A 27,402-nucleotide genomic window follows, 5' to 3' on the forward strand; every position below is an offset into this window, starting at 1 on the left:
AAATGACAATGAGAGCAGAGAGAAGCTGGGTAATCTGTAGAGGTCGCACATTTCCCGAGTGGTAGAGCTGGGATCCCAGCAGTCTAACTCCAGCATCTATACTTGTAAACCTTTCTCTAAATTACATTGAAAAGTCAACAACTACTTACAAGTTAAATAACAGTTGTCAGTGCATTCATGTTATTATACTCCTTTTTATACATTTCTTCCATGTTTTGTATTAAAAAATTTTTAAATCCACAGAAGAGTTGAAGCAATAGGAACAGTAAATACCCATATATCCTTATTGTTAATGTTTTACACATTTTCTTTCTCTCTCTTCCTTCCCCACCCGACTCTTCTCTCTTTCTCCCTCAGCCATTTTTAAGTAACCTACAGACATAATGACACTTCATGCCTAAACACTTCAATGTTCATCTCCAGAGAGCAAGGACATTTACTTACAAACCACAATATCATTTCACACTTGAAACATTTAGTATTGATATAATACTATGTAATAAACAATCCATATTTAGATTTCCCTAATTGTCGCAATAATGGTTTTTATGGATTTTTTCTTTTTGGTCCAGATCCAATTACGAATCAAACACTGCATTTAGTTGACATGCCCCTTTAATTTCTTTAAAACAATTCTACCGCTTTTGTTTGTTTGCTTCTTGACAATGATATTTTTGAAGAGTCCATATCAATTGCTTGGTAGAATCCACCATCATCTAAATTTGTCTGTTGTTTCTGCATCATTAGATCAGAACTAAATTTATGTGTAAGAATATTATATAGATGATGGTATGTTACGATATTCCTTTTGCACATATGTCAGTTTTTCCTACTGTTGGTGATATTAAGTTTGATCACTTGATGAAGTGGTATCCATCAGATTTCTCTACTGAAAGACACCTTTTTTTCTTCATAATTAGTAAGTAACCTTGGGGTAATACATTCACACTGTTTTGATATCCTGTTCCCCAACAAACTTTCACTTAGTGAAAGTTTTAACATCTATGGATAATCTTTCCTCAAATTAATTATTTCAATGGTGATTGTAAAGTTCTGTTTTTTAAATTTTGCCATTCCTTCTACATGTTTGTAGGTATTCTTCTTTGAAGAGGAGCTCAGTTGTCTTCCTTTTTAGAATCACTTCAGAACCATAGATTCTTTTTTTATTCAATTGTTATCAGTAACTACTATTATTCTTCTTGATGCTCAAACAATCCCAAATCTAGTCAGTGGAACTCCTCCAAGCCATTTTCTATTCTTTTCACATGTCTCTACCATTCTTTGAGTACTTAATTGCTTTTTGCAACAGAAAACGTATTCTAGCCTCCCTCCCCTAGCCCTCATTCCTCATTATTAGGGAATGCAATATTTAGAAGCAAAGATCCAGGTGCTAGCTGTGGGCATTGCTACTGTTACTCTACTAAAAAAAAAAAAAATTTCCAAATAAATAGTAACACTTTCTTATGTGTTCTTAAAGTCTTATTTGGCATTAATCTAAATTCCACTCTAGCACAATGAAAACAGAAAGAGAAAGTTAAAATTTCTAGTAAACTGAAAACAACAATAGTGCTCAGAGAATTTCTTTAAATGAAAAGAGAAAGTGCTTAATTATGACAAATAAAACTTAGCTTGAGATGCACATATGCAGATGCTGCCACTTATTTTCGGAGGGACACTTCAGGAATTTAAATAGTGAAAGATCAAATAGATACTTGATAAATGTGTCTGAATTGGATGTTCCCAGACACAAAAATAAAATGAGTTATTGGCAGATCTTGGGAGACAACATTATAAAGACTGGACACTTCATTTAACTGTATGTTCTAAATTATCATTGAGTAATTGACATTGGTATTTGACTATGGTTTGTGGTTAAGTTCTTAATTGCAATGATGTTGAATAAAATGTGAAGCCCAGAGCAAACAGCAACAAAAATTATAGCAATACTTCAACAGAGATAACAATAATATGCTGCCTCAATGGTTCAGAATCCAGCATCTACATAAAACAAGCAACAGGGTAATGAAATTATTTTCTTTTCAAATATTCTGGCAGAATTACTTTAGTTTTCTTAAGTTATAGATTGTGGTCTCAACTGCAACTTTCCCCTCCTTTTAAGAAGTATTTAAGTTATGTAAATGTTACTTACTTTTATGTTTTTAATCATTATTAACATTCTCTACCCCCTCATCCTTTCCTGCTTAGTATTTTGTTATAATCAAATGCACTGAAAATGCTGGACTTTTTGGTCTTTTTCTGACCACCAGAAGACGTAGTGGATTGAGCATGGAACTGGGATAAGACATTTTTTTCCTGAAATTGGTCAAGTCACTTAATCTTTTGCATTTTTACTTGTTTACTTGTAAAATGAAGATAGTGTTCCTCTCTCCTGTCTTATATGGATATCATGAGGATAAATTCAGTCAGGCATATAAAATGGTTTAGAGTTCTGTATTCATGAGGGCATTTACTATGTCTTATAGTGATAACAATCAGAGGCATTGTTATTCAGCTTTTACTGCAGCAGGAATTTAGATTTGACCATCAGATAATTGACACTATAGTACAGGGTATTAGGAAAGCTGGAAAGATGTTTTCCCCTGGGGATCTTGGACAGTAGGATTCTTTCATCTAAGTTTTGTTATATATATGTTATGTGATGGCTCAGGGCACTTTTCAGTGGACCACTGTAAAATTTCCCTCCATTCCACCCAGGTCCTATTAGTATAGTAGTGAGTTGTTTCATATTGCTTTCAGCAACTTCCCCTCTTCCAAGTCCAATTACCATTTGAAAAAGTAATTCCTTATCATATTTTCTTGTTCTCCTCAAATGAATTTGTCCATATCTGAATTCTCTGAAGCTTGTTGGGTGTAATAACAGCTTTGTGAAGTCTTCCAGTTTCATATCTATTTATTCTTCTGCCCTGCCCTTGCATGTTTCTCTGCCCCCTTTTTTTCTGTGAACATAACTGGAGGACAAGGTTTTTCGTTCTGCTTTTAGTGGTGCCATGTCTGCATAATAACATGATGTAGATTGAAAAAATTACGAATGACTTGGAATTCTAAAGATAATCTTATTTATATTGAGAAAATCCTTCTCAAGTTACTAACTACCACTGAGATTGGATTGGCTTTTCCCTTGTTACTTTTCAGAGCCCCCATCTCCTTGGGGATCTCAACATATCCTTAGTTTTCAAATGTTGGCACTTTACTCCCGGCACGATTACTTTACTTAAGAAACATTATAGGATTGTTGTGGGAGTTTAATTTTCTCATAACTTATTTGATAATTCACTGCTTATGTTAGAGTTAGAAACTACTGTCCAACTCTCAGAGACCCAGTTACATCAGTTAGGATGGATTTATTTTTATTTTTATTTTTTATTTTTGAGACCAAGTCTCACTCTGTTGCCCAAGCTGGAGTGCAGTGGTACAGTCTCGGCTCACTGCAACCTCTACCTCCCAGGTTCAAATTATTCTCCTGCCTCAGCCTCCCGAGTAGCTGGGATTACAGGCGCCCACCACCACACCCAGCTAGTTTTTTGGTAGAGATAGGGTTTCACCATGTTAGCCAGGCTGGTCACGAACTCCTAGGATGGATTTTTAAGACTAAAATTTTAGATTGCGATCAAACAGAAGAGGCCTGGACATGTGACATTAAATAGCTATGTTTGTTTTGCCAGTTGAAACTTGTTTCTTTTTCTAGTTAAAACAATGACTTAGAGGTTATTTTGAGGACACTTTGGAGATTATGCTACAGGAATGTTAAGAGAGCAAATTTTGAGTGTGATTGCCCATTTGGACTTAATTCTGGCAACTGATTTTGCGGGAAAATGTCTATCATTCGTTGATTATCTGTTATTTTTACCTGGACTTTATTTAAGCTTTATTAAGTTGCTAAACCCTATTTGGATGCTAGTGATAGTAGACCATCAAATACAGCCCAAACTTCTTGTTCCTGATCCACACGAAGGTCAGAGAAGCAATGCTGCTTTTTCTGATAGCTGGTAGCACCAGCAGGCACGTTGTGTACTCCAAGCAAGAATATACTCTTTTTTAAATACTTTTGAAGACCACTGAAAATGGATCATTTATCCTTTTTTATTTTTTTGAGAAGGAAGGGATGACCTGCTATTCACAGAGTAATGCAGTTTGCTGAAAAGGTTGGTTTTTGCTGACCCCTGAGAGCTCACATTACAGTGGAGTGTGTTATTGGAAGGTGGGCCAGTTTATACAGAGGTTGGGAATTACTTTTCTCTAGTTTTGAAATGGTTATGCACTTTCTAATCTAGATATAGAAATTTACTTACTATTTACTTAGATGTAGAAATAAAGTTTCTTTTTTTACATTCCCCTGAGTATATGGTATTGTAGGTATACAATAAATTTGACAAGTTTTATTTCTGTACTAGGATCTACTCATAACATTTCTATCCTAAATTTGTATCAAAAGGAAGCCTTTGCTGGCTTGATAATAAACACAGACGAAGTCCAGATTCCACAGCCTAGTGATCAAGGAAAAGTCAGGAATCATATTTAGCTACGAGTAATGTGACACAAAGAACAGTACCCTAAATTGCTAGGATGGTGATTTAGGGTTAATATTATGACTTCTTGCTCTACCCTCTTTCCATTCTCAAGATTGTCTCATGGTCATAAAGAGGCCACTGTGGTTCAGTCATGACATGCACATTCTAGGCGAGAGCACAGAACAAGCCATGTTTTTCAGCCCTCTTTTTACACAGCATTCCAAAGCCCCACCCCATCACTTCTGCTTTCATCCCATTTAGCCAGAATTTAGTCATTTGGCTGTCCATATCTGCCAAGGAGAATAGAGAATATAGTTTTCCATTACTAACTCATCCCCCACTCAAAAAAATAAAAATGTTAAAAGCCATTCTATATTAAAGCAGAAGGGAAAGAGATATTGGTAAGAATGCAGCTGGCCTTTTATGATCTGTCCCGGCCTTTCTTTTGATCTCATCTGCTGTTTTAAGCACTTTACACTGTAGCCCCACGAGAACACTTTGCACTCACTAAGAAGCAGTCCCCTTTACTGCCCCCCCCCCACTTTGCTTATATTCTGAAAGTCTTTTGTCTCCTATTCTACTGCTCTTACCTCTAACACACTGCCTCTAACGCACTGACCTGCCGTTGTAGTTATTACACACCCTCCTTGGTTCTTTCACCTCTCTGTCAAAGCCCTTGTTGTGGTTTAGCTGAGATATTTTAGTTCTACAGCTAATTTTTCATACCCTCTGTGACTCTCTAATCCCCCACCACACTTGCCTACTATAATACATTATATATAACAAATGATTGATGCATATTTATTGAATTCCATTCCAGACCTAATGCCAGCAAGATAACTTTGTGCTATAAAGGAGAAAATCTTTTTGTGCAACAGTTTCCAAAGGGTTTTCTTTTTCTAAGAATAAAGAAATTGACTATATCAACTTTAGAAGTATCCTACCGCATTTAATAGCCATTGGCTAATCTAAGGGTTCTTGGTTACTTCACTGAATAGCCTATCAGATGGAACTGCAAACAACAGTTTGTTTTGAAATAGGATTCCCTAAACATGGAAGAAACATTAACAGTCTTGGCCTGTTGGAATGTGTGCATTTGATGTGCCCAAGATTAGGGCACTCTGCTTGAGAACAAATAACAAAAAGGGGAGAGGAAACAATAAAAACTTTGTTCCTATAAAGCACCTGAAAGTACTACAAATTGATGGTTATCAAGCTGGTTGGGGGTCCAAAGGCTACAGCCTGGGAGCCTCAAATTTAATTGTTTTATAAAGTGTAGTAAATAAATTTTTTTGTATTTTTAAGTGGTGTTTTTAAAACTACTTTTTCATGCTTTGAGAGAGTTTTCCAAATTCCAATTATTTTAAGGGGTTATTTCCTGGACTTGCACTTAATGATTTTGAGACATTTACATTTTTTTCAATATGGCATTCTGTGTGCCTCAGTGATACATGGTTATTCAGGTTGCATGAATATACATATATATGTAGATTTATGGAACATTATCTTTTTAGATTAACAATAATTTTTTAAGCTGATATTTCTTGGTGATAGAGCCTAGAAATTACGTAGAGTGGCTTACTTCTGGGACTTGTTTTAAACTGTACATAAACCATCCGCCAAGTGTACAGTTGGCTAAAGAGTAATATTAGAAAGGCCCTCCTGGACAGTTTATTTCATTTCACAGATATGAACACAATTGTTTCCCTTTGAATTTAATGCCATGTTTAAAATCAGATTTTAAGAATTTTCCAAGGGCATTTCCCTATCGTTTACACTCTCCTCGTCTTTTCTTTCTGCAGTCTTTTATATTAAATACCTCCTACACAGCACTGTCTAAGGATTTGTGGTGGTACAGGGTCCAGTTGGGATGACAAACAGGCAAGGAAGACCTGAAACTAAAATTAGCAAAGAAGCCCTGTGGAATGGAAGGTGAGGGAAGGGTTAGTGAGAGTTGGGCAAGGAAATGCAGAAAACAAAAATAACATGCACGTCAGTTTCGCAGCAGTATAGAGTCTTAAAGGAAACAATGTTTGATAATTATCAGAGAGGAAACTGGGAGCATATCCCAGAATGGAGAACAGCATGGGTTAAAATGGGTAGGAACACGTGTCAGGGGCTTCAGAATTCGGGGTCATTGTTGAGTCCATTGCCCTTGGTCTTCAAGGACTATCTGCTCTTCACTCAATGATTATTGAAGCTCATTTCTTCCTGTCACCAGCACAAATCATACCTTCTTCATGTCAGACCTAAACTATTTCACTGGCCTTGCAACTGTCCTCTCTGCCTCTAAACTCTCTCCAGTCCCTCCTACATATCATCACCAATGCTTTGATAAGATTCCCAGAGCTTTGATTTTTATCAGGCAGTTCTCCTGATGATGATAAATGTATGGAAACTTCCCATTTCCTAGAGATAAAGTGCATGTTTCTCATTCTCAGATGTAGGGAACATAATCACCTGATACCACTCACCTGCTTGTTTCTCACTCTTCCTCCACCATTTACCTATGTCTTTAGCTTAATGAGCCCCCTATGTGTCTCCTAACTAAACAGTGGCTTACTTGGCTGTGAAATATTCTTCTCCTTGGGTAGTCTGCTCCCTTCTCTGTCTACTCATGCTTCAAGATTCAACATAAGCCACCTCTATGAGGCTTTCTGCACGAATGTATATGGATTTGCTTGTGAGATGATTTCTTCACAGATTTCATATTGCTGATGAATAAATATTGTTTTGAATAAGAAACGTGGTTTCGTCTTTTTATCTAGATTGTAGACTCCTTGAGACCAGTCCCATGCTATACAATTATTTTTCATCTATTATAGTGTCTGGCATAGGGACATGCACATATTTGGTACGGAATAGGGTTTCCGAGTCTGGCACGATGACATTTTGGGCTGGATAATTTGTTGTTGTGGCGGGTTGTCTGAACATTTTAGGATGTTTAGCAGCATCCTTGGTGCCTATCCACTAGATACCAGTAGTATCCTCTCCCTAGTGTGAGAACCAAAAATGTCTCCAGACATTTCCAAATTTCCACAGAGGTAAAAAGTACCCCCCAACTGAGAATTATTGATAGAGAATAAGCAGAATAAATTCCAATTAAGCAGTGAAAATATTTGAGTGATGGTTTACAGTATTTTGAAGTCTTGAGAAAGTGGAACTCAGTTGATGGAAAAGAGTAAATGTCAAACTGAGAACATCCTATTTGCTATGTTAGGGCATAGAAAGGCCATTATAGATTGAAAAGCAGTTGTAATGAATGTTAGGATTAAGAAAGATCAAGATACAGAAATATCCTTGAATTGAAGTCCCAAAACAGTGTTGTTTTAGTTTTTGTTTCATTTTGAATCATTTCATACTTAGGAATACTATTTCTAGTAAAATAAATATTTTATGTTTAGTTAGAAATTTATCTGTATTTCATACATACTTAGTACTTGTGGACTAAGAACTGCTATTTGACGTATATTTGAGAGATTGAGTTTGAAATTGTGGGTGCAGGACATTGTAAAGTTGTAACTATGAACAAATATCAGTTATGCTTATGCATAGTTTTACCTAGTTTTTCTTTTATTTGACTATTTGAGTATTGTCCTTGAATTTAAAATTCAGCCTCAACTGATACACACATCCACACATATACACACATAACACGTGTGTGTGTGTAGCTTACAGAATGTTTATAGGAAACTGATTTTGTATATTTTGGCTACTTTGTTGTAAATTCTCTTTTTTTTCTTTTATTATTAAACTAATACACGACATCAGTGCTATATGATTGGTGTTTCGCTGACCTATAAATAACGCATGCCATCTTCTTTTCACAGCTGTGTGCCAACCACGATGCAAACATGGTGACTGTATTGGGCCAAACAAGTGCAAGTGTCATCCTGGATATGCTGGAAAAACCTGCAATCAAGGTAGGAAAACAGGCTGACATAAATACACAATCAAATACACCTCTATTACTCCCAAATTTAAAATATTCTTATCTCAAACTACTTTCCCTAGCTATTTTTCCACAAATATGTGAGCTGCCATTTTGCTGATAAATAAAAATGTGTTAATGATAAATGTTGTAAAATTTTTTTTATCAAAGGACAATTAAACAAATTGTATCCTCTTATTCTCTGATACTAATTCAAATGTATTTTGAAGAAAAGAATCACTGCATCAGTAATTTAGAAGCCTTCTGGTACTCCTTGTTCTTCCACTAACTAGTTGGAAATCCTTGGCCAAATAATTAACCACCTCAGACCCCAGGTACTGCTTCCCTTTAATGCCAAAGTCAGGTAGGGGGTTTGATTTGAAATTTGGAGTTTCCTCCTAACTCTGAGCCCTTTGATTCTGTGATTAAATCTCCCTTCAACTACTGACCAGTTTGGAATGTTTCCATGATAAATAAAAACGATTAATTTAGCAAGCACTTTTTTAAAAACTCAGCATCAGTTGTTTATAAAAGCAAATATTTATTCAACACTCATAGTGCCGCAGGTATTTTATATATATTATCCATTTTTATCGTTACAACAACATTAGGAAGTAGAGCATTATTTATTATAATTAAGGTATAATCTATTAATTGTTAATCCATTTTTTATTTGGAGAGACTGAAGGATAGAAATATTAAGTGTCTTGCTTAGGTTCACAGAGTTAGTAAAAGAGCTAGCATGTCAACTTAGAGCTATGGCCTATATAATCCATATTTTTTCTACTATATTAGTTTTGGATGAAAAAAAATATATTTGGAAATGTGATCCTCAAACTCATGCTAACAAGTCAGACAAGGCTTGTCATGTTAATTAAATTCAGTAAAAGATTTCCATTATTGGCCGGGTGTGGTGGCTCACGTCTGTAATCCCAGAACTTTGGGAGGCCGAGACAGGCAGATCACCTGAGGTTGTGAGTTCAAGACCAGCCTGACCAACATGGAGAAACCCTGTCTCTACTAAAAATACAAAATTAGCTGTGTGTGGTGGCACACACTTGTAATCTCAGCTGCTCAAGAAGCTGAGGCAGGAGAACCACTTGAACCCGGGGGGCGGTGGTTGTGGTGAACTGAGATTGTACCATTGCACTCCAGCCTGGGCAACAAGAGCGAAACTCTGTCTCAAAAAAAGGAAAGAAAAATTTCATTATTAGGAATTAAACTAGAAATAAAGATTATGGTTAGATTTCACTAAACAGATAAGGGTCAAAAATAAAAAAGATGAGTCAGTTTTTACTTATTTCTTAAATTATACTCCCTATCATCTCAAATGTCAGGTGAAATAATGATATGGTGTCTAACTATCCCTTACATACTTACTTGACCTCATCTGATATAGAAATGATATTGCTGAAATACTACTGTTCTTCAGTGTCTGATACTTATTTCAAGATATTCCTTGAGGTATGTCATGTAAACTAGTGATTTATAGACACAGTTTTTTTTCACTATTTATTTTTATTTTTTAAATTTTACTTTAAGTTCTGGGATACATGTAGAGAACATGCAGCTTTGTTACAAAGGAATACATGTGCCATGGTGATTTGCTGCACCTATCAACCTGTCATCTAGGTTTTGAGCCCTGTATGCATTTATTTGTCCTAATGCTGTCCCTCCCTTTGCCCTCCGCCCCGACAGACAGTTGTGAAGTTCCCCTCCCTGTGTCCATGTGTTCTCATTGTTCAACTCTCACTTATGAGTGAGAACATGTGGTGTTTGGTTTTCTGTTCCTGTGTTAAGACACAGTTTTTGCAATCATCCAGAACGTTGATTTTTGAAAACATACTCAAAATGGTGGTTCATGAACCATCAGATGGAATTATTCATGAACCATCAGATGAAATCCACACTAGCAGAAATGACATGTCCCAATGGTAGAAGCTGCTATTCTAACGTGTGTTCTTGTATTATCTGCTATTTGATTTAGAACTGATTTTCCCAATGCTTGTTTTCTCTCTTATAATACTCTTTTTAACTTGAAATTTACCAAACATACCTGCATAATCTTTTTAAATAAATGGTGCTCTTATTATCTCAGTTTGCTCTTTTAAAAACTCCACTTGATTTTTCTTCCCCAGCGTAAGTTTACAGGTAGCAGTGTGTTAGGTTCTGGTTATTGAATGCCAATGTTCATCTTAGAATCTCAGTATACTTCTTTTTTTTAAAGTGGTGAACATAAGCCCTCAGATGTTTCATTAATGTCAGCACTGTAAAATGTTGTTGTCCAAACGTGAGGATATAAAATATAAAGAAGACGATTAAAAGAAGTCACTTTTGAGATTGCAGAGAAATTCATTTACATTTCTTTGCAGGAGCTGCATCAACTTTAACATGCTTCAAAGACATGCTAAAACTATTATTGAAACAAGGGTTCATCACTGGATAGCTCTTATTTTCAGAAAACCAGTTTAACATGTACTTTTTTTTCTGTAACGCATACCTATTTCTCTAAAGAAAAAATCAAATATATCAAGTTAAAATCTTGTTCTCCAAAACCATATTCCTTAAAGAGAAGAGGATTTGATTAGTAGCAAAATGGGATTTTACACCTGCAAAAATAGTGCTGGCACTGAAAATGTAATTTCAAGTCCAGTTTTGAAAATAAAACTACAGCTTAAAATAAACTTAGGTGTTGTAATCATCTCTTATTTTGCCCTCCTCACAAAAAAAGCAGTGTGACAGGTTCCTGATGGCGAGGTTTATGCTCCTTGAGAGTAGAAGCCCTTTTTGTTGTCTCTCTGATTTCTAGGTTCCTGAAAACTATTATTAAAGTGACTTGCACATGGTAAATGCATGCTAAATATGTTAAATGAATGACAGTTTCATCTAATGGTTCTTAGTCCTGAACACCGTGGAAACTTGAAAGAGTTCCACAGGTTCTTGGTACAGCATCTTACAGAGTCTCTGCATCCATACACTGAGGTCCCTGTCAGGATAAGGGAAGCTGCCGTGTGTGGCCTGGTTGAGTGTGAGAGCTGCCTAGAGACTCCCATAAAAGTTGTTAGAGAAAGTGGTTGATAGTGCCTACATAGCAGATTAACTTAGACTGTTTTCATTCAGGCCCACGCATTTTAATAAAGTAGAAAATATGCTTCACAGATAAGGGAAATCAAAGAGGCTCCTTTTTTCTCGAGGAGAGAAATGTCAAAAGGAAGTAAATTTGAAATAACTTGACAGAACTGAAAATTAGCTTTTGTTTAAAAGTAGCATTTGGTATATGACAAGTTTTCACTGAGAATTTTGTAGCGAGTTATGTGCTTTAAGAAATAACCCCCTGGAAACTTGCATCATGGCATAAACAGCTTGAACAAACAAGTGCTTAACCAGTGCCTTTAGAGCTGCCTGGGAAATAGCCAGAATACCAGGGCAAGGTGCATTTTGGAACGGGTTTAATTTAGCAGCCTTGCCACTGGCTTAATGTGATCTGCTTTTGGTGGCTTGCTCTTCCCCACTAAGTCATTTTCTGGAATTGTTACACCTAGAACTGTTATGAAATTACAGGCTTGGACTGATCATTAACATATTCTGTAAGGCACATGTTACTTTTCAAAGCAGATGAAGTTCTAACCCGAATTCTGGCAAGATTCTCTTCGATCATTTGCTTCCTTTACTTTTACTTTTATTTATGCATATTTCCCTCCTCCTTGAGTTTCTGTACCAATACAAACCTCTTTTTCCCCCAGCCAGAAAAAAAAAATATTATTATAGGTAATAATCTTTTTATAACTTTTCCATTGGGGAGTGATTTTTAGTATGTAAATATATCATTGCATATTCTCAGAAATGAAAGACATTCTTAGGAATTTACAGTCTACTTTGTAATAATTTCAGAAGAAAATATTTACAAATGTCAATTCCTAATGTTTTAGTATGGTTTATGTTTCATATGTTGAATTCTTTATCATAAGGAAAGAATTAGAGTCTTGTAGGTCAGAACCAGATACTTATTTTGTGGACTAGTTACATCTGAAAGTTGATTGCTTTGCTAAGCACAAAAATCTAAGGGCTTTAACCCTAATATTAAGGTGGTTACCTACAGCCTTAGTTTTTGAAAGATGTATGGTTCCTGCCGGGCGCGGTGGCTCATGCCTGTAATGCCAGCACTTTGGGAGGCCTAGGCGGGCGGACCACGAGGTCAGGGGATTGAGACCATCCTGGCTAACACGGTGAAGCCCCATCTCTACTAAAAATACAAAAAAAAAAAAAAAAAAAAAAAAAAAAAAGCCAGGCGTGTGGCAGGCGCCTGTAGTCCCAGCTACTCCAGAGGCTGAGTCAGGAGAATGGCGTGAACCCGGGAGGCGGAGCTTGCAGTGAGCTGAGATCTCGCCGCTGCACTCCAGCCTGGGCGACAGAGTGAGACTCCGTCTCAAAAAAAATGGAAGATGTATAGTTTCAACTCCCAAAACCAATGTTCATTTGATCTGGACATTTAACTGGCGGTTAATAACGTAATGGTGTTGAAAGAGACGTGATTGTTAAGTCTCAACTCTCTACTTTGAGTCTCACCCATCTTATACTTTGGTAAACGAATAATGGCAACAGGTAACTTTTTTTTTTATTTTTTGCATAAAGCTTCTTATGTATGTTCTAGAAACATAATTTCCTACATTTAAATGATAATATTGACGATCAATTATGCTCTTATGTAAATAAAATCCTTATGCAAATCATACATTTGTTCATAATTTTGGAGTATTTTAAACTACTATTGTACAACGTGATAATGTAGGGAAAAAAATCTTAAGTTGGTCGTTTAAGACTTCAGTGACCTTAAATAGAGTAGGTGGATTATAATCAATATTTTTATTTGTTCTTTGTTTTCTTCCTTCCGTTTATGACTAAATAATACTTTTTTAAATGATGATCTCTTGTTTGGAGTTCTTAAAAAAATTGTATGACAATGGATTGCTCATTTATAATGTGTGTGTTGTCCTTGGGAAACAAGATGACAGTGATGCATTTTTAAGAAAATTAAAATAAAGGAAAAGAGAAACCAGAAGAACCATAAAACAAACTATTGTTTATAAAGTATCTAATGCATTCTTTTTAAACTCTACCAACTGTATGTAATTGTTTAATATATACTTGTAAAGATTTTTAGGGCTAAAATTGACATCAGTTCAAAGTTGACTCTTATTACCTTCTTCCTGGTATGAAGACGAGCACATCCCAACGCCTCTTGACCAAGGCAGTGAACAGCCTCTTTTCCAACCCCTGGATCACCAAGCTACAAGTTTGCCTTCAAGGGGTGAGCGTGTATTGTCCCAGGTGGTCTGCTTTTCCCACCTGCATGGCTTCCTGCAGTTATGTCACTTCTTGCAAATGTTCTGAAGACTAGCCCAGGAGTGTCCAGCCTTCAGCCCTGAGCATGTACAGCAAGCAGCAGGAATTGCCATCTGGTGCTGATTCTCTGTGCTCTGAAAAGCATGGAGCTCTACTGTCCTTTTAATGCATCGAGTATCATTGCTTTTCTTTTTCTTTTCTGAATTTTGAAATATTTTGTAAAAATCAGATAGCAAAACAACTTTTTTCATATGAAGGCAAACTGAGGAGTTCCAAAGCAACTGAAATTGGGGATTTGATGCCCTTTGCCAAGTAGATTTTAGAAATCAAGTCCTCTTCCCCATTCTCGAGGTATAGAGTTTTAGGTTACCTGAAAATCAAAGTATACATTAGTGACCTTCTTTTGGTATACATTGTGTAACATCAGATAGCCTAAGTTCTGATTCCAAGATGGCATTTAGTTGCTATTTGATTATAAGCAAGTCATTAACAAATCAGTAACAGGGAGACAGTAATTCCTGCCCTATTTGCCTGTGGAGTTGGTGTAAGAATAGAAACACCGAAAATATTAATGTCTTCATCATGCTGGAAAGCTTGTAGGAAAATAATGTGTAGCATAATTTTACAGTTCCTCTTCTAGGATATTTTATCTGTAACCCATTCATAGGTTTAAGAACTTAGAATAAAATAGTTGAAATTATTAATCATTGTCTCTGCTGAGAGGAAATTTGATGCTCTTGTGTATTTTCTGCATAAGGAATTAGGGCAAAAGAATTAATTTCAGTCCTTAGTAATTAAAAAAATAAAGTTATGGTAGTTGACATATTGACATGTTTGCCTATGACTGCCTGATTTTAGCACCAAGGTGGAGAGAAAGTCCAAATGTGTTAAATGAAAGTTTATGTAAAAAAAAAAAAATCCATTGAGCTAGTTATCTTACTCAATGATCTCTTCCGAAGTTTTCAAGCTACTTTTCAGTGTCTGCATGCTAATAAAATTTCTGATTTTTTTCCTGAAGTTTAATAATAATGCTATGCAGCTTGCATTTCCATTCTGGACCAGTTCCCTTCTCCTTCTCCTTCTCCCATCCAAACTCCTGAATCCACCAACCTACTGAAATGTATTCCTGACAATAATAGATGCACTTTAAGACTTGTATACATAATAATTGAAGCACTATGAATGTAAGTGGCTTATTGTAAAGTTCTATCCTTTAGTATAAGATAAGCACATGAAAGAATTCATTACATTTTTTAATTTTCCTATTTGATAGATTTTCCTTATATATATTGTAAACCTCTAGAGAAAAAGGAACATAAGTAAATTTACAATAAAAACACCAAAGTTTTATTTCCAGGTTCTCTTATCAACTTTTAAGATTTATTTGAGATAGTATGATCAATGACTTCATTTTGTTCTGCTTATTATTGTAGGAGTATTTACTATAATTTGGAAGTAATGTATTTTTTAATTTCTTGCTTAATTGAAGAATATCCAATAGATTGTGATAATGAATACAGCATTTATAGAAAGCAACACATATTAACTTACTTAATATGACACTAGTTCAATGAGAAAAGAAGGTAACATAATTAAAGACAATAAACTCTTAAGAAAACTGAGGACAAAAAGGCTTCTTACCAGGACACCAGATGCATTTAATCTTTTGAAGCTCTGTACTTTAGGAAAAGTCTGATATTTGGCAAATTTTGATAAACATGGATGACTGTGGAATCTTACAGTATCTGAAGTGGTTTTCATAAGGGTCATTGTGAAGTTTTAGGAGACACCTGCCTGTGGCAGATGGGGCAGTGATGGCAGTCACTAGGGATATTCACAACAGTCAGCTGTCAGGGCATGTCATCCAGACCATCAACAGCTGGTGGAGTACAGCTTTCTCAATTGCTTTCCGTGTTTTGGATACTCATATGCCCGTTAATAACAGGTAAAATAGCCAATATATGTCCACATGTACCATTGAATGTTACATGTATTCTTCCTTTCTCGTATTATTTCATACAGTCCAGATTTTTTTAGACTCATGACAGCATATTGGCTTTGCTTTCCTTTCAGTTTCGTGATTCTTAACCCCAAAGTGCTTTTGCTATGGGAACAGAAGGATAGAGTAGGGTTGAAGCCATTCTCTAAAACCACCAGCAGCTCCAGTCCAGATTATGAATACTACCATAGCAATCCTAAGGGGCCCTTTATTGGCCCAGACTGGAGCCAAATTGTAGAAGAGCTGCCCCAACTGGGCTTCAGGTTTAGTTCATGGACATAGTGTCTGAAGAAATTTCCATCAGCGTAATTATTCCTTGTTTATGAGCTGCCTGGAACTGTAAACACCTAATCCATTCCCATCAGGAACTCACAACAGTTTCTGTCACGCTCTGAAAATAAACATAGGGATTCTTAACTGACACATAAACAAAAATCCATCAATATCCTTTTCTTGAGATATAGGTTTTGATTTTACTGTGTTATTTTGTAGTTTTGTTCTATTTTTGTTTAGTGCAGAAAAAATATTTGAAACACAAAGCCTTTCTCTAATGCCATATTTGATTTTAAATGCTATTTACTATAATATCAAAAAGATTTATCAAAGACAGGTGTGACTCTGCAGGAACATATTAGGAATAGTCGTTAATTCCTCTTAAAAGATGAGAAAAGATTCCCTCTCATTTTTAGTAAATACTGAAATGCAAAGTAGAAGAATATGGGAAGGGTAGAAAATTTATTTCTCAGTCATTCTTCCTTGATTCTTGCTTCAATTAACAGAGGGAGAAAACATTTTTGATACTGTAATCTGCATGGCACTTTCTATGAGGAAAATTTTTTTGAAATATTTTAGAATGTGATTTTGTTTTAAAAACCCTTAACTAGTCAAGAGACTACATAAAGTAGAAATTTGAAGAAAGCATAGGAGATGACAAAAGTTTTTGGTTTATTTAACCTTTCCAGGATTTGCCCAGCTGGGGGTCTGCTTACAGTTGCATTCAGGGCAGAAAAAAGACCTACTTGGAAGATCAGTAAGATATGAAAATTTTTTTAGCTGTGATAATTATTTGGTGGTTTTAAAACATAATGGAACTTGGTGATTTAGTTAAGTGAAATATACAGATTTCAAATAAATGAGCAGATCAGATTGAAATAGATTAGATTTGAAAACAATTTTGCAACTAGATAAATTATATTTCTTATTCAATGACATGGATTAATAGATAATTAAATTATGCTAATTGGGTACTTATGCTGGTGGTTCCAGACAAACATGTGGTCACATTTCTTTTTAATGAAACATATTTCAGGCATTACTATTTCAATGTTTATTTGTCATTATGAGTTTTATGTTCACTTGAGGCAGTGTTTAATTTAGGTTAAAACCTTTTTATAATGTGAAATTTATTAATTCATTTCATATTGGTACTTAAACCAATAAACCTAAAATACATGATAGTCTATTACGTTTTGTCCATTAGTATTTCCATATGCCTTTCTTAACTGTGGAATAAGTGAAAATATGTTGGTGGGTGTTTTAAAGTTCATTTTGTGACTTGAATGCATTACTAAAGCAGGAAACTGAAGTTTCTTCTTTAATCTGAAATCATATAAAATCTACCAGATTGCACAAGAAAAACTACAATAGTGATCACTCTTAATTTATTTCTTTCTTATCCTCTGAAAATATAGCCTATGTAGCCTTCCCTTGGGAAGTCAAAGCAGTCAAATGTTTTCAAATCTGTATACTTCCTATAAAGTAAAACATTCTCATGTAATATGTTCTTTAAACAGAGAAAGGAAGACATTGAACGAATAGGGTTACATTGTCAGGATTAAATCTAGCAATAGAACCCAGATATTTTAAGAATGTTGGCAAACAGATGGTAGCTGATAGAGCACCTCTGCCCATGAGGAGGTTAGTATGCTGCTGTTTCTAGGGATGATAAGGTAGGCACCTGTTGTTGAGAATTTTCCTAACTGGCCTTTATAAACAGAAATCCATAAAGGTCATGGCGACTCCTGGTTGCCCCTAGTGTAACCAACCTTCAAATTAATATTGTATGAACATTCTCTATCTCTTATGTAAATGATAGTTACTGTAGCTTGACCTATTTTTCTCTTTCATTTTTTAATATAGAAAAGAATTTTAAATGGTTTACATTAGTGCTGAGGTTTTGTAATTTTTCTGCTTCGACCCACATTGTTTTCAGATCTAAATGAGTGTGGCCTGAAGCCTCGGCCCTGTAAGCACAGGTGCATGAACACTTATGGCAGCTACAAGTGCTACTGTCTCAACGGATATATGCTCATGCCGGATGGTTCCTGCTCAAGTATGTCAAGAATCTTAACTGTTTTAAAAGTGCTTTGGGCTTGTTTCTGTTGTGCTCTGGGAGCTTGCTTTTGTGAAAGTGGCCTCCAGGGTTCTGCTAAACAAGATGTGTGCATGTGTTTATATATGTGCCTAAGGAACTGAAAATCAAAATTAGTGGCACTATTTTTGATGTATAATATTCTTCTATCATGGGTGCCAATATTAAATTGGTTAGGAAATGGTATTTAGATCAAGAATTACAAAACTAAGTATGTTTTCTAATTTTTTTTTTTTAAACATGTTTACCCCTGTCTTCTATCTGGGCATAGAAGAATGATTCCAGGTTAAAAAAAGAAAAAGAAAAAAAAAAGAACACTACTGACTATTTAGGGACTGCTCAGACAGAATCCATCAGGTCTGTTTTGTGATTTTAAATCATTCATAAATACTTTCTTACTTAATTTTTATATTTCATTATAAAGGCCTTTAGGCTTTTATAGAATTTTAGACTTTAATAATAGTCTAAGACTTCTAGAAAACAATTTCAAATAAAAAATAAATGAATATGATACCAGAAAAGTAGAATTCATGTATATCTTTGTAAGGAAGAAATGTGTGTTTTCTACCATTTGGATGTATAAGATGGATACATTAGATTTGAAAACAATTTTGTAACTAGACATATTATTGTGTGGAACCACCAGCATAAGTACCCAATTAGCATAATTTAATTATCTATTAATCCATGTCATTGAATAAGAAATATACATAATATGTCTAATATGCTCTAAAATTCTCTACAGGATGATCATTGAATTGAGGTATTCATATGATATCCAACAATTAATGACTTGATTTTTATTTTTACTGAATTATCATTTAACTGAGTTGCATAGAATAAAAATAGTTAGCTAATTTTATTTAACATTGCGTAAGTGTAGCACGGAACTTTTTGGAATGAGGTGAATACATGTTTAACATTGTGCAACTCAGTGGGAAATCTGCTGTTCCCCTAGAGAAATTTCATGGGCAGTTGAGACAGTTACTTGGATGTTTAGTTAAGAATAGCACTTAGCTTGAGTACTCTGGAGAAATACCTCAATTCTTCACTTTCCTTGGCCACTGGAAAAATTTCCAGATAATCTATGCACAATAGTTTTATATTTGTCTTTTAATGCTTTCTTTCCTTTCCTCTTTTACTTTCTTTGGATGTTTGATAGTTAAGGCCTCTTTGTATTCCTTGTTGTTCAGTGTCACTGATTTCAGGACAAGTGAAAAAATATAGCTATTTCCTTTACAGATTTTGTTTTCTACCTGTCTGAGTCAGCCAGTCACTCTCTTTCCAGGTGCCCTGACCTGCTCCATGGCAAACTGTCAGTATGGCTGTGATGTTGTTAAAGGACAAATACGGTGCCAGTGCCCCTCCCCTGGCCTGCAGCTGGCTCCTGATGGGAGGACCTGTGTAGGTGAGTTGTAAAATCAAGCATCTCTGTCAGCAGCCTCTATAGGATAAAGGGAGAAAGTGAAAAGTGATGGGAGTAAGGAAAAAAAGGCAATTGCTTATGTCAGGTAATTAACTATCTTTCAGAAGATGTCAGATGTCTCAGAAGAGGACATCTCTGTGAATGGATAATGGGAGCCTTATTGTTTTTAAAATGAGAAATAGGAGGAGGCCTCAGGCAGAGGGAACCCTATGTGCAAAGGCACTGCAGTTCAGAGAAGCACAATAGTTAGGGAAACAGTATTCCTAGAATGTAAGCGGCAAGTGTGAGCAATGAGTGATGAAGCTGAACAGGTAGACAGGGCTAGATTGTATGTGTTGTACTTCCAGCCTCAGATTTTTTTCTGGTGAATTAGGAAGACAGTGTAGGATTGAGAGTCTGGACTCTTCCATATACTAGATATGTAACCTTAGGCAAGAGACTTTGTTTCTTTGAGCTTGGGTCTTCTTATCTTTAAAATGGAAATAACACCACATGGAACTGGTAGGAAGATTGAATGAGATCGTGGATGCAAAGAATTTAGCACAATACCTAGCGTGTAATAATCCTTGAATGAATGGAAGTGTTTGGTGATTAGAGATATTTACTGAGTACTTTCTATACTCCAGACACTGTGCTGAGTGCTAGGATGTATAGCAGTGGACTAAACAGACAAGATTTTGATCCCCACAAAGCTGACATGCTAACAGGGGAGACAGAAGAGAAATAAATACCCCATAAAATTACAGACAATGCCAAGTGTTAACATGAGGTATTGAGAGAAAAACAGAACATGTCTATTAGCCTTAAGGTAAGACCTGTATCATTAGCCATGTGAAGAAACAGCCAAGCAGCTGAAGAGATTGCAGGGCACTGCGGTGAGAGAGAGGTTGGCCTATGTGAGGTTTTTCAAAGAAGGCCCATGTAGCTCAATTACGGGGTGTGAGTATGAGGAGTGGTGGCTTGAGATATAATGGGTGAAGTAGGTGAGGGTGATTTGTTGCAGGGCCTTCAAGGACATGGAGGAGGAATGTGGATTTAATTCAAAGTGCAAGTAGAAATAGTTAAAAGGTTTTGAGCATAGTAATGATCTGATTGTATGTTTTAATGGAATCATTTTGACAGTTGGGTTGGAAATGCTTTGGAGGGGTTAAGTTTTGAGGCTTACCCCCTCAAAAGAAGCAGTTTTGAGGCTTTTGTAACGGTCTAACCCAGGAGATGGTGGCTTCAAATAGGGTAGTGATGGTGGATTAAGAGAAAAGTAGACAGAATCAAATAATTTTTTTAGAGGTAGAATTAACTGGACTTAATGATTTGGGAGTTAAAGGAAAGAGGGTTGTTTCTAGTTCAAGAATGACTCAAGTTTCTAGTTTAAGCAAGTTGGTAGATATAGGTGCAGTATGTGCTAATATATGGGATGCAAGAAAATAATAACTTGGCTTAGAAGGATGAGTTGAAATCTGGATATGTGGAATTTATGTTGCCTATAGGGGCAACCAGCTGGATACCATTTATGACGAGCTACTAGATGCCAGGCAACCGTTTGTAGTCAGTTATTTATTTTGAAACCCACTCTGTCTTAACATGCCCTTGCTCTTCCTAAAATGCTATTGACTTATGTTTCTAGATGTTGATGAATGTGCTACAGGAAGATCCTCCTGCCCTAGGTTTAGGCAATGTGTCAACACTTTTGGGAGCTACATCTGCAAGTGTCATAAAGGCTTCGATCTCATGTATATTGGAGGCAAATACCAATGTCATGGTAATGAAACCCAACCATTGCTTTGTGTTGTTTCTTCCTAGAGCGCTGAAAGATCTTGTAATTGTGGTGATGGCTGGAATGTCAGGGGCAGGGGAGAGTACTGGCATTAAGTTGAACAAATCAACAGACATCCAATTCAACCGCTGGTAGTTCCCAGTCTACATATACTTTATTTCTTATGTTTATCTGCCAATTTTATGTAGATCATCACATTGCCCAAAAAAATCATTTTTGAAACTGTATGTATTTTTCATGTCATCATATTTATCTCCTAAATAAGCCTCTTCTTTTCCTACTTTCTGATGCAGACATAGATGAATGCTCACTTGGTCAGTATCAGTGCAGCAGCTTTGCTCGATGTTATAACATACATGGGTCCTACAAGTGCAAATGTAAAGAAGGATACCAGGGCGATGGACTGACTTGTGTGTGTGAGTAGCACTTATCTCTCAGCTTTAAATTCTAGCAGGAAATACAGGATTACACAAAGGCCATTGCTAGGGAAGATAAGGAATAAGATTATCAAAGAAGTATAATCGCCATAATTGGTTATATTTGTCTGTGATTTCCACAAACAATAAAATCACTTGCTCAGGTACTTGTAAAAACTAAGGACTCAGTAATACACCATAATCTTAAGAGTATTTGAATCTCTTCACTGAAATCTCTCAATATTTTTTTTAAGCTAAAAAGAAATTATAGAGTCCTCCCTGAGAATTTGCTTTTGTTAAAATCAGAAATATATGTTTGCCATTAGCATTAGATTTTGATGGTGGGATAATCTGGATATATTCTACATTTTTCCCTCTGTTTTATGCCTCCTAACTCTACTATTAAAAAAATCATTCCCAGCCAGGCACGGTGGCTCATGCCTATAATTCTAGCACTTTCGGAGGCCATAGTGGCAGGATTGTTCGAGACTAGGAGTTCAAGACCAGCCTAGGCAACATAATGAGACCCGTCTCTACAAAAAAAAATTTAAAAATTAGCCAGGTGCAGTGCACGTACCTATAGTCCCAGCTTCTCAGGAGGCTGAGGTAATAGGCTCACTTGAGCCTGGGATCTTAAGACTGCCATGAGCCCAGTGAGCTGTGACCGTGCCACTGCACTCCAGCTTGGGCAAGAGAGCGAGACCCTGTCTCAAAAGAAAAAAAAAAGTCATTCCCTTATTTATTTCCTCTACATTCAGAACTGTTTTGCTTTTAAATGTTTTAAAAGTTTTATTTGGAGTAGTGGTTATGTAGTAGATAAACATGAAAAAGCCCAAAAGTCATAATTTAACACACATTTCATGTGACAGAAGATAATTTTTTAAATTTCCTGAGTAAAATATTTACTGAAAACCATGGTGCATAAAATCATGGGGATTAAAGGGTTTTTAAAGAGTCATGTAGTCATTCCCAGTCTGGAGTATATCATTCCAGGCAGATTAAATATTGATTCTTTTTGGTGAAGATTATCCAGGAAAAAGATGCCACAGATGATCTTTGCAACCTCTGAAAATGTCTTTTTAAAAGCAGTTGTATCTATCAGTAAAGGGGAAGAAAAACCAACCATAAAACAATATGTAGAACATTTACTCAAACTATATTTATGCAAATTGAATTTATATAAAGTGTGGATAAGAAAAGTATTTGTCTTTAGACAATTCTAAACACACTTTTATAATATACATGTAGCATAGGGATACAGCATAGATTCTAACTATGCATTTCTTATGTTAAAAAAACTTAGAATGTCTCTGCATTTTAAAAATTTTCATTAGTTGTTGTCTGTTTCCACTGCACAAATATTTAAAACGTTTTTATGTTGCAAATAATACATATTCTTTATGGAAACACACCAATATATTTGTTACGTACATGCAAAGGATGAATATATGTATATATATGAATACGTATGTATGTGTTTTATACACACACACACACACACACACATTTGTTATTTGGAAACTAGTATGACTTACGGTAGGTAATATTCTAAATTTCAAAAATGATACTAGTTGTCATGAGATGTTTTTATGTGTCTGTCAGTATAATGCTTCACTTTTTAGGGAGGAATGGTTACATACTAATTTAAGTCTTTGACTCTTTCAGATATCCCAAAAGTTATGATTGAACCTTCGGGTCCAATTCATGTACCAAAGGGAAATGGTACCATTTTAAAAGGTGACGGAGGACATAATAATAGGATTCCTGATGTTGGAAGTACTTGGTGGCCTCCGAAGACAGCATATATTCCTCCTATCATTACCAACAGGCCTACTTCTAAGCCGACAACAAGACCTACACCAAAGCCAACACCACTTCCTACACCACCACCACCCCAGCCAACAGAGCTCAGAACACCTCTACCAGCTACAACCCCAGAAAGGCCAACCACCAGACTGACAACTATAGCGCCAGCTGCCAGTACACCTCCAGGAGGGATTACAGTTGACAACAGGGTACAGATAGATCCTCAGAAACCCAGAGGAGATGTGTTCAGTAAGTCTAATATGTTAGCACATTTTCAATAGGCTCATTTATAATGACTTTTCAACCACAGGCCATGCCTTGAATAAGAATGAAACTTGTAAGAAGAACTAGCTATGTAAAGTCATATGTCCCTATTGACAAATATTATAAAGAGCTGCAAAAAGAGTCAGTCTAATTGGGCAAGTAAAAATGTATGTAGCAACGGAAAGAATATCACAAAGTCATACAGTAGATGACAGCTCTTAGCCAGTATGGGAATTCTGACATAGTTGGATTTACTTGAAAACTCTCAGAGGTGGGGAACTTAACTGTATTCCATGCTGTGTTACTTTTAATCTAACCCTTCATTCATTCAGTCAGTGAACATTTTTGAATGTCTTTAGAGTGTCAAGGAGGCCTTGTATTAGCCATTGGGTTTATGTAAAGATAAAACAGAAAAGGTCACAGTCTGGTGGGAAAGATGGTTACTCAGAAGATACCAGTGGTAGTATGTTAGTGAAAGAGATCTGTGTAGGACACTATGGGAGGAGAATGAAGGGATACCTCATCAGTCTTTGGGTAGGCAATATTCAGGGAGGGCGTCCCGAGTGAAATGGGGTGAAGTGGATGAGGAAAGGGAGATAGTATAGTTAACGGGGACAGCCCAACAAATGCAAAGAAGTAGAAAGCAGTGTAACAGGCAGTAGACTGCCAGTAAATTGGTGGGTCATGTCAGGGACAGATGAGAGAAGCTGGACAGCTACCCCTTGGATTGCTGTAAACTAGTGGTTAGACCTACACTGGGGCTGGATTAGATCAAAGACTCCCAGATTCTTAGCAGGTGACTAGGTAAAGGGTAGCACCACCAATGGAGATAGAGGATTCAGGAAGAGAAGCGAGTTTTGAAGGAGGAAAAAAGTTAATTTATTACCAGACCAAAATTTGCATTTTATAACTTTCATCTGTTCCTCATATTTATCTGTTTGTCCTGTGTCAGTTCGCTTATTCTTAGTTACCTTTGCATTCACTCTGCCTGTCTCCTCCTTTATACATTACCAGTTTATTTTGTTCCTTTTCTCATTCCTCCATGATGAAGCTAAAGTTTGTGCCTTTTATGTTAATACCTTTATAACTTTTTATCAGGTGATAAAATACTGACATTTATTATTATTTAAAGGGGAAAATTAAGCTGGCGTGGCAGCGCACACCTATAATCCCGGCACTTTGGGAGACTGAGGCGGACCGATTGTTTAAGCCTGGGAGGTTGAGGCTGCAGTAAGCTGTGACCGTGCCACTGCACTGCAGCTTGGGTGACAGAGTGGGATGCCGTCTCAAGAAAATGAATAAATAAATACTAAATAAGGGGATATTAGAGCTGAATTTTGCTTGTATGTGATCTCAATTAAATTACTCCTCTGGGTAATTGTCCATTTAAAGAAAGATCAAGATTCTCTAATTCTGATATAGTCGTGTATGTTTTGGATAATCAATATAATTTTTAGGGGAATTAGATGGTAGTTCTCAAAATATACATTTTATATGTGCATAACTATTTTCTGAAATTTATATTTTTGTAATTTTCTTCTCGCCCCCTCTCTGCATCTCAGATATTGTCTTTTTCTCCCTATTACTCTCTTTTTAAATTCTCATCTCATTGTGATCATACAATGGGATTTTTATTTATGAGTGCTTAAGTAATTACGGTATTTATATTATTTTGCTGCCTTAGGATAACAGGGAAACTTGACTATTTAATGTAAGATGATTTGCTAAATATTTTTTTCATTATGATGAAAGAATACGTCTTTCTGAGAATTTAAAAAAATGCTTTCTCTTTTTAAAATGTTTCTCTTTATTTCCAGTATTCCTCTCTATGCCAATATATAAAAATGACGTTGAAGTTCACCAGTAAAATTTAGTTCAATAAAATTGGGGAAATACAGAGTTCCAATGATGTTTGGGAGCATTCATTATAAGAGAGTGTGATCTTAAAGACATGCTCTGGGAAAGGATTGCCTTGATCAAATGCCAAGGCTGTTGCATGCCACAGATAGCATTGCTGCCTTTAGAAACTCCTGCCAAAAATTAAATTCCACTCTTATTTCATCTTCAGCAATAGCTGCTTATTAAGTCTAGCATGTGTGAGAATGCTTTAGATGCTTTTTGACTTGCTGTCTCGTGGTTATAGCGTATATTCTAAAAAAGGCAAGGGCACTAAGTTTTTAATTCAGGACAAATAACCAGTGTCTATTCACTGTGAAAACAGAAAGGAACCTTAGCACTATTGCAGTTCAACACCATTTCTTTACTGAACATTTTCTTCACTTCTGGCATAAATTCTTAAACCATCCTTATTCTCCACAGGTCTGGGAACAGAATTTAGCTCACTTCATCTCATAAATTTTTAGGTGATGTGAATTATGGCCACTATTTGACAGTCTCCTTCAAATAACCCTCTACTTTAATTGTGTTTTTCTTTACATTGAAAGATATTTTTAAATTCTAATTTTTAATTGACATAATAATATATTTATGGGGTATGAAAGATTCCTTTTAATGGAAGAGGTTGTGAAAGAGAGCTTTTCCTTATAATGTATGTGCGTTGTCGCCCTGATAAAAGACTGTAAAGATATTCTAAAAGAAAATCAAGGAAGAAAAACATTACAAGAAGAACACATCTTCAGCCCAGACCTCTCCCCCAAACTCTAGACCTGTATATCAGCTGACTGCTTAACTTATCCAGTTGGATGAAAATAGACATCTCAAACTCAACATGTATAGAATTGTTCCTCTTCTTCCCTTAAACGTGCTCTACTCTCAGCCTTTCTTATCCCAGGTAATGGGACCTCCATCACCTGTTGCTAAGGTCTGATAATGTGGATTCATCCTTAATTACTCTTTTCATACATACATCCAATATGTAAGGAAATCCTTTTAGCTCTACCTTCAAATTATATTTAAGTATGACCATTTCTCACCACCTCCAATGCTACTACCCTGGCCCAAGTCATCTGTCCCCTGGGGTACAGGTCCAAAATCCTTTATCCAAATGACTTGTGGAATACAGCATTTTTTAGATTTCAGAAAATCAATAAGGTACATATACTATATAGTACACACTGAAGTAGTGAAACATACTGATTTTTCTCTAGTGTTTTTACTGTGAACATACCAATGTTAAAGAAAGGAAAATGATATTAACTCAGAGGTGATGTCTCACAGCATATATTTACTAGCTTGCACAAATTTTTTAATGTTAGCAAGATTTAAGGCAAATTTTTTATTTATATTTTAATTGGATTCTATGATGATTATTAAAGAAAAAAAGTAGCTATCTCTAGAAAGTATAAATTGAGCTCTTGGCAAATGTGACCAAAATCAGAAATCAGATTTTTAAATAAAGTTACGTATACATTTGTCTAGAGTTACAATTAAAAGTATTGTGCTCATAGCCAGTCTGTGATCTGTGGCATATTATTATATCTTCCTATACCTTAAAACAATGTTTCCTGTAAGTATAAACAAAGTACCATTGACACTGGAGGTTTTGTCCATTTGCTACTTCCAGAAGAAAGGGGTACAAAACAG

General features: G+C 35.9%; 1 protein-coding gene across 6 annotated transcripts in view; it reads left to right on the plus strand.

The window, feature by feature from the left end:
• NPNT (nephronectin) overlaps positions 1–27,402 on the plus strand; it is a 77,408-nt gene that overhangs the window by 24,799 nt on the left and 25,207 nt on the right. For 3 of the 6 annotated variants that reach the window (XM_037990571.2, XM_007999453.3, XM_007999452.3), the window contains 7 exons: positions 8,360–8,452; positions 13,679–13,768; positions 18,015–18,134; positions 19,462–19,581; positions 21,224–21,358; positions 21,667–21,789; positions 23,455–23,844. In XM_037990571.2, the coding sequence (XP_037846499.2) occupies positions 8,360–8,452; positions 13,679–13,768; positions 18,015–18,134; positions 19,462–19,581; positions 21,224–21,358; positions 21,667–21,789; positions 23,455–23,844 (1,071 nt within the window). The remainder of the gene's footprint in view (positions 1–8,359; positions 8,453–13,678; positions 13,769–18,014; positions 18,135–19,461; positions 19,582–21,223; positions 21,359–21,666; positions 21,790–23,454; positions 23,845–27,402) is intronic. The other 3 variants (XM_037990575.2, XM_007999456.3, XM_007999454.3) reach the window with 1 other exon arrangement.

The sequence above is a fragment of the Chlorocebus sabaeus genome, chromosome 7 (genome assembly GCF_047675955.1).
Source record: "Chlorocebus sabaeus isolate Y175 chromosome 7, mChlSab1.0.hap1, whole genome shotgun sequence".
NCBI lineage: Eukaryota > Metazoa > Chordata > Mammalia > Primates > Cercopithecidae > Chlorocebus > Chlorocebus sabaeus.